We start from the raw sequence: 14,968 nt of genomic DNA on the forward strand, positions 1-14,968 counted from the left end.
TGCTGCCCTCTCTTCCCGTTCCTGCGTTCCCATCTCGGGGGTGCCTGGGACGTGCTGTGCCACGTGCTTTGGTTCTGGGCACTGAGATCGGAGTTGCTGCTGTCAGCATTTGGAGCCACAGACTGACTTGGCTCTTTGCTGGCCTGTCAGGCGCAGGGCCATTGCTACCCCCAGCCGTCAGAAGCCCTTCGTTACCATGGCCACAAGAGCTGTAGAGAACTCTGAGGGGTGGCTGGGGGGTGGATTGCTTCACCGCGTCATTGCTGGGTGTCTTGGTCCCCTGCCAACCACGGAGTCCACAGAGCAGAACTGAGCTCAGGAATTGGCTGTGGTTCTCCCCTGAGACATTAACACTCTGATCTGTAGGTTCTGGGAGGAGAATCAGCCAGACAACTGGCATCAGGGGATAGGCAGCAGAGAAGACTGTGTTCATATCCATCCACGCAATGGGAATTTGTGGAATGATGCGAACTGCGCTCTGCCTTCTAGGTGGATTTGTAAGCAGGCCCATGGACTGGCTGGGCTGTGATATGCAGGTCCCAGCACCTCAGAAAGCGCCTTAATTTCCAAGCTATGGAGCATGTTTTCCAGACACCTGCCGATGAGGAGCCCTGTGCACTGGAGGGGGCAGCATGGGATGTGCATTGCAGGAACGCTTTGTCTTGGTGTGATGTTTCTGGCTGTAGCAGAGACAGCTGCCCTTACGCCGCTCAGTGTGGCTGGCTCTGTAATTTGTATGTTTCCAGGTCTGTCACTGAATAAAGTCCTTGGATCATGGAGTTATTGTTTCACAATCACCCAATAAATAATGATTTGCTTGACTTGAATTTCTAATTTTTGCACCTTTGGATCAGATGTTATGATGATGTCAGAACCATCTATATATGCATTACAAAGTCCAATTGTATCTGGTAAGCAAGGAATGTCACAAAATATGTTTGGGCCACAGAGGAGGGGCCACAGGCTCAACTGGGAGACAGCTGTTTGAATTCTCCTATCCCTGCGTCGCTGTGCCACGTATCAAAACGTGTGTGTCCCTTCCACCCAACAGGAGCAGTCCCTCCCTAGTCTGGTGTTTTTCTGCATCTCAGGCTCTTCCTTCAAAGCCGTGTAATATTTATTCCCAAGGGCATTTAGTACTGGGAGAAAGATGACAGCCCTGAGGATTGATGTCTGCAGCAAGTAGCTCTGCCGATGGACCTCTACCAACATCCCCCCTCCTCACTGGAGATGGGGCAGCTCCATCTCTGAGACCCACACAGTTCTTAACCAATAAGCTACCAATAACGGTGGTTTGGGGGCACTTCTCCACCGGGACCACAAGATTCTTTCCACAGAAGATGATGAACAGCAACCAGCTGGCAACAACCTTCAGCCATTACCTGCTGGAGTTGATTTAAATTGTTGACCGAGCTGCAGGGCCGGTGCATCCACTAGGCAAACTAGGCAGTCGCCTAGGGCACCAAGATTTGAGGGCACCAAAAAGCGCTGCCCAAAATGTCTGAGATGCTCACCCAGCACCGGCTAAATGTGTAACCCTCTTTGATCTGCTCCGGCCGGCCGGGAAGTGATGTAATTCCTCCTCCAACCACCGGGGGCGCTGCGCTGGCTGTTCCCCAGGGCCCCGCCCCTGCTCAGCCCCACACTCACTCCCCTGCGCTCTGCAGCAGGGCCGGGGCTGTACCCAGCTGCGGGGGGAAGTGCAGAGACCCGGCCCCAGCCGCGCTGCCGGGGAGTGCTGGGGGGCAGTTTCCCCCTACCCCCCAAGCCAGCTCCGACCCCCTGGAGGCCTGCCCCCCCCCACGAAAGCCGTCCCCCCACAGAGACCTGGGGCACACCCCCCTCATGGGGGGGCTGCGTAGGGCCCCAGAATATCTAGGGACGGCCCTGGTACCCGCCACCTTGCCCGCAGCTAGCCCCGCACCCCTGCCTCCAGCCAGCCCCTGTAGCACCCCCTCCCCAAAGCCAGCCAGCCCCACACCCCCTGTCTCCAGCCAACCCCGCACCCCATCTCCAACCAGCTCCGCATCCCCCGTGCCCTGCCCGAAGCCAGCCAGCCCCACACACCCCTGCCTCCAGCCAGCCCCTGCCGCACCCCCGTGCCCGAAGCCAACCAGCCCCACACACCCGTCTCCAGCCAACCCCACACCCCATCTCCAACCAGCTCCGCGTCCCCGGTGCCCTGCCCGAAGCCAGCCAGCCCCACACACCCCTGTCTCCAGCCAACCCCTGCCACACACCCCCGCCCCAAGCCAGCCAGCCCCACACCCTGTCAGGTTATTCATTTATTTTCATTAAATATGTAGTCTAAATAATGAAATTAATAAATTATCAAGCCGAATATGTATTAAATATAATGAACAATGCCATATTATGCAGTATTCATTTTTTAAAGTTTATAATAAGCGATGCTCTGGGGTCAGGGCTGGGGGTGGGAGGCACAAGGTGGAAGTTTCGTCTAGGGCGCAAAATATTCTTTCACCGACCCTGCCTAGATGTGAAATGCTCTAGGCAGTTACCACTTGCCCAAGTCAGCCTGGCCCTGGGTGAGTCGCCCTGCTATTGGTAATGCGTCTTACGTAGATTCCAAGGCTAGAAGGGACCATTGTGATCATCTAGTCTGTCCTCCTGTATAACACCGGTCAGAGACTGTCACCCAGTGACCCTCCATAGAGCCCATAGCTTGTGGTTGAGCTACAGCCCGGATTCTAAAGAGCCATCCAATCTTGATTTAAAGACGTCAAGAGAAGGAGAATCCACCACATTGCTCAATAAGTTGTTCCAATGGTTAATTGCTTCTCCATATTCAGCATTAACTAAGCTCTGAGATGAGAGACAGGGGGTCAGAGTCTTTAAAATACTCACATATTTTTGCTATTGTGTCCATATTAAAGGAAAACAGAACAGCAAGTGAAGTAGACTGCACAGGTACCAAAAACTGCCCAATAAACAAAGAATTGCCCATTTCAGACACGTTTGAAAGGAAAAAAGTTATTCTAAATTGGGCCGACCCTCATCCCAGCTATGCCCAACCAGCCCAAAACCTGCCCCAATAGCCAGAAGGCCATTAAAAGCATCCCCACGATTTTTGGAAGGGACAATGTCATGACACACTCCTTAAGGCTGCAACCCTCAGGCCAGGCTGCAATTAGATGGGGAAAGAATCCTGAGCTGGGTTTATACGCTGGGGGTCGGATTCTGGTCTCTCAGACACAGGAGTAACTCATGACAATAGAATGAGACTGGTGTGAGAATAGAACCCGGCCCTTGCTTTTCAAAGTAATAGCCCAGTGCCAAAGCCAGCACAACTGTGTCTTGACAGCAGAGTGAGTCTCCTGTATCCCTTGGAAATTCTCTCTTGAGGATGTGCTGAGAGCTGAAGCAGTAACTGCTTTCCTTCGGGACATGGGAGGGGCTAGTTTCCTTAAAGGGCCAGGAATTAGATTGGAAATTGGTTGTATTTGGAGTCGGGTGACCATATTTCCCGGATAAAAGAATGTTATTGTCTCAGTGGAGAATCAAAGCCACTTTCTGAGCTGGGTTCTGATGTGCAGACTCTGTTGTGAGCAGGGGACCAAGATCCGCAGAAACAATGTGGCAAAATGTTCTGCCCCTTTATCTGCCCATTGCAGAGCTCGCTGGGATGAAATTCAATAGTGCACATGCAAGGTCATGCACTTGGGGAGTAAGAACAACACTAATCCCCATCTTCTCCAATTTGACTCATAATTCCCCATGTGGAACTGTATCAAATGCCACTGAAATCCAGATAGATGAGATCTGCTGCATTTCCTTTGTCTAAAAAATCAGTTATCGTCTCAAAGAAAGAGATCAGGTTGGTTTGGCACGATCTACCTTTTGTAAAACCGTGTTGTATTTTATCCAAATTACTGTTTACCTCTGTCCCTAACTACTTTCTCTTTCCAAAATTGTTCTAAATCCATGCATCAAATTGAGGTGAGACTAACAGGCCTGTAGTTTCCTGGGTCACTTTTTTCCCTTTCTTGAAAATAGGTACGATGTTAGCAATTCTCCAGTCACAGGGCACAACCCCCGCATTTATGAATTCATTAAAAATCCTTGCTATTGGGCTTGCAGTTGGAAGTTCCTTTAATAGTCTTGGATGTGGATTATTTGGACCCCCCAATTAGGTCCCATTAAGTTGTTCGAATTTGACTTCCACCTCAAAGGTGGTAATTTCTACTTCCATATCCCCATTTCCATTAGCCACCCTGCCACTCCCCCGAAACTCATTTCCCTTATTAAAATCTGAAGCAAAGTATTTCTTTAGGTGTTGGGCCATGCCTAGATTATCTTTAATGTCCACCTCATCCTCCGTGTTTGGCAGTCCCACTCCTTCCTTCCTTGTTTCCTTTTTGTTTATATGGCTATAGAACCATTTACTGTTGCTTTTAATTCCGTTTCCAAGCTCCAACTGTGCTTGGCTATTGACAGTTCACTTTATCCCTGCACTTTCTGATCTCCAAGAGGTAGCTTTGCTTACTGATCCATCCCATCTTCCATTCCTTGTAGATTTCTGCTTTCTCTTAATCACCTGTGTGAGACGCTTGTTCATCCAGCCCGGTCTGCAACCCTTCTCTAGGAAGTTTTTCCCCTTGCTTGGGATGCAGGCTTCAGAGAGCTTCTGCAACTTTGACTTAAAGTAATTCCAAGCCTCCCCCACTTTCAGATCCTTGAGTGCTTCAACCCAGTCCATTCCCCTAGTTAATTGCCTTAATATTTTAAAGTTTCCCATTTTGAAATCAAGGCCCCTAGTTGCAGACCTACTTTTGTTTATCCTTCCATTTAGTTGAAAATGAATTAGCTCATGATCACGCAAACCAATGTTGTCCCCTACAACCAGCTCTTCTCTGGAGGTCCTCCCTACTCACCAACACTCAGTCTAAAATGGCATCACCTCTTGTTGATATGGTGACTATTTGGTAAAGAAATCTGTCAGCTCTCACAGCCTGGAAAGTGTGGGCCCTACCGACTGCATCACCTTTCCTTTTATTTCTGTCTTTCCTGAACAGCACTTATCCTTCAATACTTGTACTCCAGTCCTGCCTACTATTCCACCATGTTCCTGTTATCCCTGTAACATCTGGTTTCACTTCCTGCACCAGTAGATCTAGTTCCTCCATTTTGTTCCCCAAGCTCCTTGCCTTGGTGCACAGACATCTTAATTGTTTCTGCTCAGCTTCGCCCAGATTCCTCACCCGATTAGGTACAGTCACTTTATCGCCCCCGTGACTGTTAGTGTCATTCCTATGGGCACTATCTTTGCTCTTGTTGGTCCTTCTCCTACCTTCTGCTGTTCCTTTCTCCATTGCTGTATCCGCTCTTACTTGATTTTCCTCCCACTCAATGTTAAAGTCAGGGCTGGAGATTACATGAGCATCTCCCATCTCCCCTGAATTCCTTCTTTAAAGCTCTTTTAATCGGTTGTGCCACCCTCCATCCCAGAATCTATTTCCCTCCCTACCCAGCCGGAGTCCGTCCCATGAGAACAGACCTCTGTCCATGAACGCCTCCCAGTGATCGAACATCCCAGAGATCCTTATAGCGCCACTGCCTGAGCCGTGCATTGATCCTCATCGTCTTGTCCCACCGTCGCTCTCCCGCTCTGGGGACAGGTGTGTTGTCAGGACAGAGAAGACAGAGGCACCAGCTCTTCACCTGCTGTAAACTGGTGCAGCAGCTTTGCTCCAGTGGAGGATTTGGCCCACTTTAAAATGGGGTAAGGCAGCGTGTCTCATAAGAACGACAGATCCCTGGCTGACAGGCCTCTCCAGCCCATTGTAGTCAATGGGTCAGCGTCTGTGGGGATCATTCCTTCCTAGCCCTGAGTGACCGGTGCACAGCGGCTGGTGCGCGGTGGGTCCTGGCCAGAGGAGAGGAGGACCACGCAGCTCGGAGCCTCCCACGTCAGGAGTGGATTTCGAAGCCATGACTGAACCTCTCCAAGAACCGGTTTAACACTGACGGAAGGGTTTGTGCATCCAGAGATCTGGGCTCTGTGCCTGGTTTAATCCTGCAGCTCTTACTCACTGGGACAGCCCTGTCGAGGTTAACGGGACTACTCAGGTGAGTAAGGGCAGCGAATGTTTTACCAGACCCATGCAGGGTTCAATAACATCGCTGTCAAGTGATCACCTCCTGCTCAGCGTGGCTCACAGGCCTTGGCTTACATGGAGCACTGGGGGGAAGTCGGCCATTGTTGCTCAAGCACTGCTAGAGCGCCATGGTGCGAGCCGGGGAAGTGCTCTGAGCAGGGTGAGACGACGCAGGGTGACAGTGACAGGGGCTGGTTTGCCCTGGTGATCTCCCCATTGCCCTCTTCAGTGCTGCTGCACCAGTGGGGGGAGATGTGCCTAAAAGGATGGCTGTAAACGCAGCCCAAGAGCGACACGCTGAGATGGATCCTGTCAGTGGTCAGAGAGCACAAATCTGACCTGCCAGGAACGTGGGAGCAAGGGGGACGGGCCCAGGGAACTGGGAAATCGATATGGAGATTCTGGCCCTGGGGCTGTGGTTCAAACCAAGCCAGGCTGGAAGTCGTGAGCCTCCAACAGCTCCGTGTGGCTCTGTGAGCTGGGTTGGTGGGTCCCAGGCCACGCCGGGGGACAATGTCAATAGCACAAAGCAGCACCACAGCTGGCCTGGCTTGGTCCTCTCCTCACGCGCTGAGCTGAGGGGACAGGATGGGCCACGGAGATTGAACTCCCTTCTCAGCCCCAACCTCCGTCCCACCCGCTCAGGGCTGAGGCCCCATGCGGGGAGCTAGGCCTGCCTGTGCCTGTTCTCTGGATAAAGGGAACCTCCCTCCTCCTGGTCCCCGGTACAAGCTGTGGGGATGTTATAATGGTGACGGGTTCACCAATTCCTTCGTCACCTGCCCCTGGTGATGAGAGGGAGACCCCGTTGCCTGTCTGCAGTGGCCCAGGCTGGCTGCAGCCATTTCCCACCTCCCTCCCTCAACCTCCTGCCGCCCTTTTCCCTGCACCTTCTACCCCTCTCCCCATCTGCAGCTCCACTAAGGCCAGAGGCCTCCTCAGCCACCTCTTCTTAGTGCTGGCCAAGATGGCCGCCGATCTGCCCAGGTGTTAGCCGAAGGTTATGAAAAGAAGCAGCTAACAGGAGAGTGTAGCTGCAGACTCTGGCTGGGGGAACCAGGACTTGATGAGTGGTGCGTTTGGTCCATCTGTGGGTTGTTTGTTTGCTTTCTGTGTACGGGTTGTGTAGGTGGGTCATGGGGCTCCCAAGAATGCAGCTGGGACAGGTCTGTTTGTCGGTGCCTCCACAAAAGCCGTGAGGCTCTGAGTGGTTAATTGCTCCCTGGTAGTGAGGGGTTGAGCTGAGCTGAGCTAAGCAGGGAGACTTGGTGTAAAAATTTACTTGTTAGGTAAACTCGAGATCTGCAAACAGAGGCAGTGAACATAAGAGTTTTGAAGGGGTTTGGAGAGGGTGTATGGGAGTCTTTCCTTCCAGGTTCAGCCGCACATGTGGTTTCAGGCTGGCCAGCAATGTAACAGTGGGGGGTGACCAGCAAAGGATGTGCCATGTTCTCATTCCTGTTTGCTGCCAGAAGAGATTTCCTGTGCAGAAAGTACAAGCAGATAGCTGTGCTGGAAGAGAAGATGCTTGGAGTGGGGCGGGGGGGCAAGTAGAGATGNGGAGGGGAGAGGAGACACGGGTGGATGGGGGAAGGAGGCGTGAGGGAAGGGACTGGAGGGGAGAGGTGGTTGGATGGGGAAGGAGGTGGAGATGTGAATGGGAGAGGCAGTTCGATGGGGGAAGGAGGCGTAAGGGAAGAGGAAGACAGCGCTCTGTAGGCAGCGCCTGGCCATTCGAGCTGGATCTAGAGGGGCTGCCGCACCCCCTGGCTGGAAGCGGTTTCCATCACATGCAGGGTTACAGTTCGGTTCAGTGGCTCTCAGCACCCCACTATTCAAATTGTTCCAGCCCCCTATGCCCAGCCTTTTATGGCCCCCTCTCATGGGTGGGGCTCTGGCGAGAGCGTAAAGGCACATCCCCATGCACCGCACGTGCGGTTGGCTGCTGGAGGTCATGCAGCGGAGGGGATGGGTCTGGGGAAGCCTGTGTCCTCTCCCCTCCTGGGCTGCCCCCAGCTCCGCCCCAGCCATGGCAGTCCTGCTCTGTGTCTTGGGCCCACTTGTGTTGTGGGGCCTCCAGCGTCATCCCGCTAAAGCACGGTGAGGGGCACGCTGGGGGCCGTATGGATCCAGGCCTGCGTCCTGCCCCTTGCCTCTTGACCACGCCCCCCAACTGTGGCACCGTGGGCAGTCACCCACATTGCTGGCCCAGAAGGCCGGCCCTATCCTATGGGCATCCACGACTGTCCAAATCCGCATCTTTTTCTGTGTGTGACCAGCCACAGGTGAGAGATCTGCTGTCCAAAGAGACAGAACCTGCTCACTGCTCCGGCGGTAACATGGGTCGAGAGGGGGCACGTGTGGAATCAAAGGTTAGTGTGTTACACAAACACTCCTGGTGAGTATGAGCAGCACTGGTACAAGCAGCCAAGTGGGCACATGCCCAGCGATACACAAACTGGGGTGGCTGAACGCCGACATAACGTTGTAGCGTAGACACGGCCTCGGTAGCCATCTCTGGGGCTGTACAGGAAGTTTCCAGGCAGGAATTGGCAGAGCAGGGAATTAAACCCAGCAGTCTGAGCCCCCAGACAAGCGCCCGAACCACTGGGCCGTCCGGTAATTCTGGTAGATGTGCAGGTGAATGAGCCCCTCATGGTGTCGCTGATCTGGTTAGGTCCTGTGATGGTGTCGCTGGTGTAGATATGTGGGCAGAGTTGGCATCGAGGTTTGTTGCATTGATTGGTTCCTGAGTAAGAGTTGTTATGGTGCGGTGTGTGGTTGCTGGTGAGAATATGCTTAAGGAGCGAAGGGAGCAACAGAGAAAGGACAGAAGAAGTTGACCACTAGGCATCCTGCTTAGGACCATGGGACAGATGCAGCCAGCCAAGTAAATTTGTTGGTCTCTAAGGTGCCACAAGTACTCCTGTTATTTTTACCATGTTATGTTTGATTTGTCTCCTGCTTAATATAATTACTGTGTGGAATACATTGTATGTGTTTGTGTTATTTCTTGGGAGTCTCCAAGGATCTGGCAAGTAAGTGGGGGTTACCCTGTGGTTAGAATTTTCCTCCCAAGCTGCCCTGGTGACCCTGCCAGGAAGGAGCGAGGGGGGTGGAGGCACCGCTAAATACATTCATAGGGAAACTAAAGAAGATACACCCAGCTGAGTGGGTGGCGGGATCCAGAAGAACCCAGGCCTGTCCATCAAAACCTGTAAGCCAACTGGCAATAAAGAAGATAACCGGGTGTAGAGGGGGCGCTACATGGGAAGTGCTGCTGGCCAGATGGATCTTTGGACTGGTGTTTGCTGAGGAGATTCTGAGGTGCTGGGCAGGGATGGAGACGCCACCATTCTCCTCAGGCCGTGGAGAGTCCAGAGGTCACACACATATATTCTGCCTCCACCTCCCCCAGCCCATTGCAACTCTGTGCCCTGCTGCAGCATCGCCACTGGTCCAGCATGGCCTGACTCCTGGCAGCGGCTTCCCCCTCACCTGCCAGGTGGGTGGTGTCAGGGGCGGGCTGGCCCTTTTAGGGGATTTGGGCTCAGCCCCATCAGTGTACAGTTATCACCCCCCCCCCCCCCAAAGGTGGTGGGTTTGGGACACTGGCTGGATCAGACACACGTGATGGTAGGGGCAGGGCTGTTTGTAAAATGGAGCCTGCTGTATCACAGAGGGGAGACAGGATTCTCAGAATGACATAGGAGGCTGGTGGGTGAGGCCCAGAGCCTTGCAAGCGGCTGGTAGAGCTCCCTCGCTCAGGGAGAGCTGGTGCCTGGTGCCCTGATAGAAGGGTAAAGGGCAGAAAGAGACCTGTGGAGGATCCAGAGGGGATCCAGGGAGCACCTTCCCCCACCCCAGCTAGAGGGAAAGGCCTGGCTGGAGCTACCTGAGTGAGGGCCAGGAGCCAACCCTTAAGGCCTGGTCGTCAGTGCAGAAGAGGGACGTTAACTCGTAGAATGATAGAAAAATTGAGTCAGAAGAGGCCACAAGGGTCATCTAGTCTAATCCCTGCCAAGATGCCAGGTTTGCTATGTATAAACCATTCCAGACAGTTGGCTAGCCCTTGAAAACCTCCAGTGAAGGAGCTTCCACGACCCCCCTAGGCATCTGTTCCATTGTCCTACTGTTCTTACACTGAGGAAGTTTGTCCTGAGATTTAATCTCAATCTGCTGTGCTGTAGTTTGACCCCATCGCCTCTCGTCCTGCTGTCTGTGGCAAAAGAGAACAACTTTTCTCCATCTTTTTTATGCCAATCTTTCAAGTGTTTGAAGACCGCTGTCATGTCCCCCGTTAGTCTCTTCTTTTCCAAACCAAACATACCTTGTTCCTTCAGTCTTTGCTCAGACGCCTTCCAAAGCATTCCATCCCTCTGCCCATCTGTGTCCACCTCTGGATACTTTCCCATTTCTCTACATCCTTTCTATACATTGGTGACCAAAATTGGATACAGTACTCCAGCTGAGGCCTACCCAGCGCCGAAGAGAGCAGTACTGTCATCTCCTGTGACTTGCAGGCTATGCCTCTGTTAATGCAACCTAAAATTGCTTTTGTTTTTTCTGAAAAAGCATCACATTGCTGACTCATGTTGAGGTTGGGATCCACCACAACTCCCAGATCCTTCTCAGCAGTGCTGCTGCCAAACCAGTTATCCCCCCATTCTGTATTTGTGCGTTTGGTTGTTCTTCCCTCGGTGTAGCGCCTTACATTTCTCTTAGTTGAATTTCATGTTGTTGTCTATAGTCCAGTTCTCCAATTTAGCAAGATCGCTCTGAATTTTAGCTTTATCCTCCAAAGTGTTGCAATCCTCCCCTCCTAGCCTTGTGTTATCTGCAAACTTGATCAGTATGCTCTCCATACCTACACCCAGTGTATGGGGAGATTTTGGCAAACCAGTAAAGTATCTGAAACCACTAAGGCTTATTTCTAAAAAGAACCAAGTCAGCAGGGGAGGGAGTTTGGGGGCCACAGAAAGGGCAGCTTGACCCTGTGTCCTTCCTGATAAGAATAGTGTTCAAGTTGCTGATATATGCATTTTAGAGGAGTAGGAATGTGTCTGACAGGGTCTTAAGACTGCAAACTCTGGGGAAAACCCACACCTGGTTAATCAATAATCAGAAGGAGAGACCAGTCCCAAAGAGTCCCACTGCCTCAAACTTTTCCTCTTATTTATAATACAATGACATGTCCCTTAAAGAAAACTTGTTAAGGAAGCAGTTTGAATGGTCCAGCAAGAGGCTTCCTTTACTCACTATAAGAAGTACCTTAAGTTGAAGCTGGTCTCTTTGAAATGAATGAGGCTGCTTGTGGGGGAAGGTATAACCCAGTGTGGATTAGCATGGCAGAACCCAGCCCTACTACATCGGGAGGTTTTTGTAAGCTAGCTTCCATCCTCAGCCAACGTGAGAAACAACATTTTCAGTGGAGGAAAGGGGGGTTTCCTCTTAAAACCAAGTTCTGCCCCAGCCTACTGTTAACCTCAAGAGAACATGCATTAAGGCTCTCTTTGTACTTGTTAGAGGAAAGGGCAGAAAGTAATATATGTGGGGTAAGGAAAGAGATTCCTATACTTCCTGTTTCCTTAGATTCGACCCTCCCTATCCAGCATCTGTCATCTGGTAGGGTTGATCTTCCCATAAAAAGTCCTTCCCACATGAATAACGAGGAGTCAGTCCTGATAAGTTGAAAGACAAATGAAGTGTATTGCGGGATTGGTGTACAATAAATGGGGCAAAGAAAAGGAGGGAATAAACAGTAAAATTATGTAAGACAATGATTTTCCCCAAATAAACCCTATAAACAGGTAAGTAAACCCCTTAATAGAAACCTCCTTCTATAGATCAAGCATCGATTGTTGCCTGAGACCTCATCCTCCGGCTAGTTGAAAGCCGTTGGAGAGGAGCTCCAGGGAGTCCCTTCATGTTCCTCTGGGTCTGTAGAAGAGCAGATGGTCCGTCGGGGGACAGCAGCTGAAGGTGGATGATGGTAAGTGGGATGTGGCTGTCTGTCCTTCTCTTCTCCTTGCAGGTGATGACAAAGTAGAAGCAGAGCTGTGGAAGGAAAATCCAAGCCCCCTCTACCACTAGGATGGGGAGGTGAGTGCAAGTCAGACCCTCACTGTCACTCAGATGGACAGCAGCTGAGCAGTGCTCAGGGCAGATTTATATAATCTGGCCCGGGAAACCCTGTAGATGGAGCAGAAAACCCCTTCTGGGAAACCCTGTGGAAAAGGAGGTAAAAACCAGTTCTATCTATCTAGAAGTTGTTTACCACTCCTGAGGAGAAATAAAAGGCGGGAAAACTGTGATCAGCTGGATGACATGGGCACAAGGGCCATTTTGCAAATCCATATGAGATCCTGAAATTATACCAAACATACAAAATGGATATAACCCAACAATCCCCTCCTTGTAGGAGTTATAGCGATAAGGACAACTACTACAAACATATAAAATAGATACTTAAACTAACAATCCCAAGGCATTAATATCAAATTGTACCCTGGGTGTCCTCTTACCGTTTCCTTTTTTATACATACAGAAACCAATAATTAACATAATCAGATAGAGTCATAATCAGTTGTAACAAGTATTTTATTCCATTTACTGATTGTAAAAGACAAAAGAAAACACTTTGTGACTGCATGACGCTCAGAGATAGCCTATCTGCAGAACATCCCACCCCTTAACTTTTCCTCCTTTATCTGTCGGTTTGATGATTTCATCTGAAATGCTATTTGGGTCCTCGGCCTCTGTCACTTTCTCCACCTATTCTGCCCCTAAAGCTAAATGTTCCTGGGTTAAACAGAGGCACTGCAGTGCGTATCCCAATGTGATGATGATATTTAACACACTCTCCAGACACAAACTACTGCTAATGTCTTTAATTTTACAGTTTACATCTAAAGACCAGTACACGCAGTCGTGATGCCTCTGACTGGGGGCATCTATGGTGCACCCAGGACAATCTTCATTTTGTTTCTCTCTCAGGCAGTGCTTGATGATTCCGTACACAGCTGCTCGCACAATTGCATGCATCACGGTTTTACGGTTATGAACTCGCACAGGCTTAATACCGAATTTCTTCCTCAACTTTAGATAGTACAGGCCTATAGAATAAGCATCCGCCTCTGTTTCGGCATTCTGTTGAGCATCTGGTTCTGGGTCTGGGCCAAAACAGATCAGGCCCAATCCTCTGGACCCTTCGGAGCTCTCGGTGTCCAGAACCGCCAACTCCTCTGAAGAACCATCACTCAGCTGCTCAAAAATGTACAGGAAGAAATACGGGTAAGGCATGTTTGTACTTTTTCATAACATGCTTTAAAACCTTTTACATGGTGTGTCAAGAGACCCCTTCCACATACGCTTTTAAAAACAACAAAGAACAACAAATGCAATATGTCTCTGTGCAGGCGTGATCCAAAAAGGCTCTAGCCAACCGAGCACCGGTGACTGGGTCCTGCTAAACCATCCCTTGAACATTCTTACATACAACATACCTGTGCCTCGTCTCCGTACAGCCCTTTGTTTGATTCATTTGGGTTCTCCTGGCTGAGGTCCAGAGTCTCAAAGAAATCTTGGCCCAGCGGTCTGGCCTCGTGTTTCTCCACCGCGTCGTTCTTGTGGATACAGGCGTTGTTCACTATCCCTGTCTCCCCGCTCCCGTGACCCGTCTCAAACACTCTTCAGGTCCCATAGATACGTCTCTTCAGAGAGGCTTGACTGCCAGTGTTGGCCAGGGCCTTCAAGGTGCAGCCATCTTTAATCATCAGACCTGTTTAAATAGAAGCTCCTCCTTGTCTTATCTCTGATCCACTGGCTCACAAAAGCTGTTTTTGCTAACAGGGCTTTGCGGAAGAAGCACGCTGCTTCAGATTGTCCTAACTAAAAAATGACCAATGTTAGTCTAAAACATAGAGGAAAACGTTTTTATCACTATAAATTACTTTCATAAACAGGTTCTCTGTGTTTTTAACCCTGGGATGTTTCTGCATGCACACTTCTTATTGAAATGCATATGCAAAAGCGCTAAATGAAGGAATGTGTCTTCAGATAGGCTTCTCTTTTAAAGTGTTTATTCCTTTACAAAACTTAATATAACTTTCACCTTTATTTGTTAAAAAAAGTGGGGGAAGAAGCAATCTTCTTCTCTCTGATCCACTGGCTCACAGATGCTGTTTTTGCTGCTGCTTCAAATTGTCCTCACTAAAAGCAAAGGGAAAAGCTTTTAAAAACTTTTTGTTAGTAAGGGTTTGTGGGTTTAACCCTGGGGTGTTTCTGCATGCTCATTTTTTATTAAAACACATGCAAAAGTGCTAAATAAAGGGCTGTCTCTTCATATAGGCTTGTCTTTTCAAGTGATTATTTCTTTACAAAATGTAATATAACGTTTACTTGCTTTTGTTAAAAAGTGGGGGAAGAAGCAGCCTTCTTATCTCTGATCCACTGACTCACCAGATGCTATTTTTGCTAACAGACGCTTTGTTGCAGCTTCAAATTGTCCTCACTAAAAAATGACCAATGTTAGTCTAAAACATAATGGAAAACTTTTAAAAATTGTTTGTTACTAAGGGCCTATGGTTTTAACCTTTATTAAAGTCCCTATATAAGAGTACAACATGATGGGAAAGATGCTTGGGGTCTGCTTTTTTAGATAAGAATAAGGCAGTTAAAGGGGGTGGGAGAGGGAGATGGCTCCTTTTTAAAAATCTTGGGACTATAGGATTGGTTCAGGAAAATGTAATCTATGACCCAGCTGTAGAACAGCCTCTGATTGGTCCGATCCAAAGGTGGAGATAACTGTCCCGAGGGGCTGTGAACCTGGGAAGTTGCCTCTTTCCCCAGGA

General features: G+C 49.9%; 1 protein-coding gene across 1 annotated transcript; it reads right to left on the reverse strand.

Annotated features, from left to right (window-relative positions):
• Positions 1-12,469: 12,469 nt before the first annotated feature.
• On the reverse strand, positions 12,470-14,139 carry LOC117878393. Its single transcript, XM_034772557.1, has 3 exons — positions 14,123-14,139; positions 13,622-13,805; positions 12,470-13,379 (listed from the first exon to the last, which is right to left on the reverse strand). Exons 1-3 carry the CDS (start codon positions 14,137-14,139, stop codon positions 12,891-12,893), a joined length of 690 nt encoding a protein of 229 aa, XP_034628448.1. The 3' UTR covers positions 12,470-12,890.
• Positions 14,140-14,968: the final 829 nt, after the last annotated feature.

This window comes from Trachemys scripta, chromosome 5 (assembly GCF_013100865.1).
Source record: "Trachemys scripta elegans isolate TJP31775 chromosome 5, CAS_Tse_1.0, whole genome shotgun sequence".
NCBI lineage: Eukaryota > Metazoa > Chordata > Testudines > Emydidae > Trachemys > Trachemys scripta.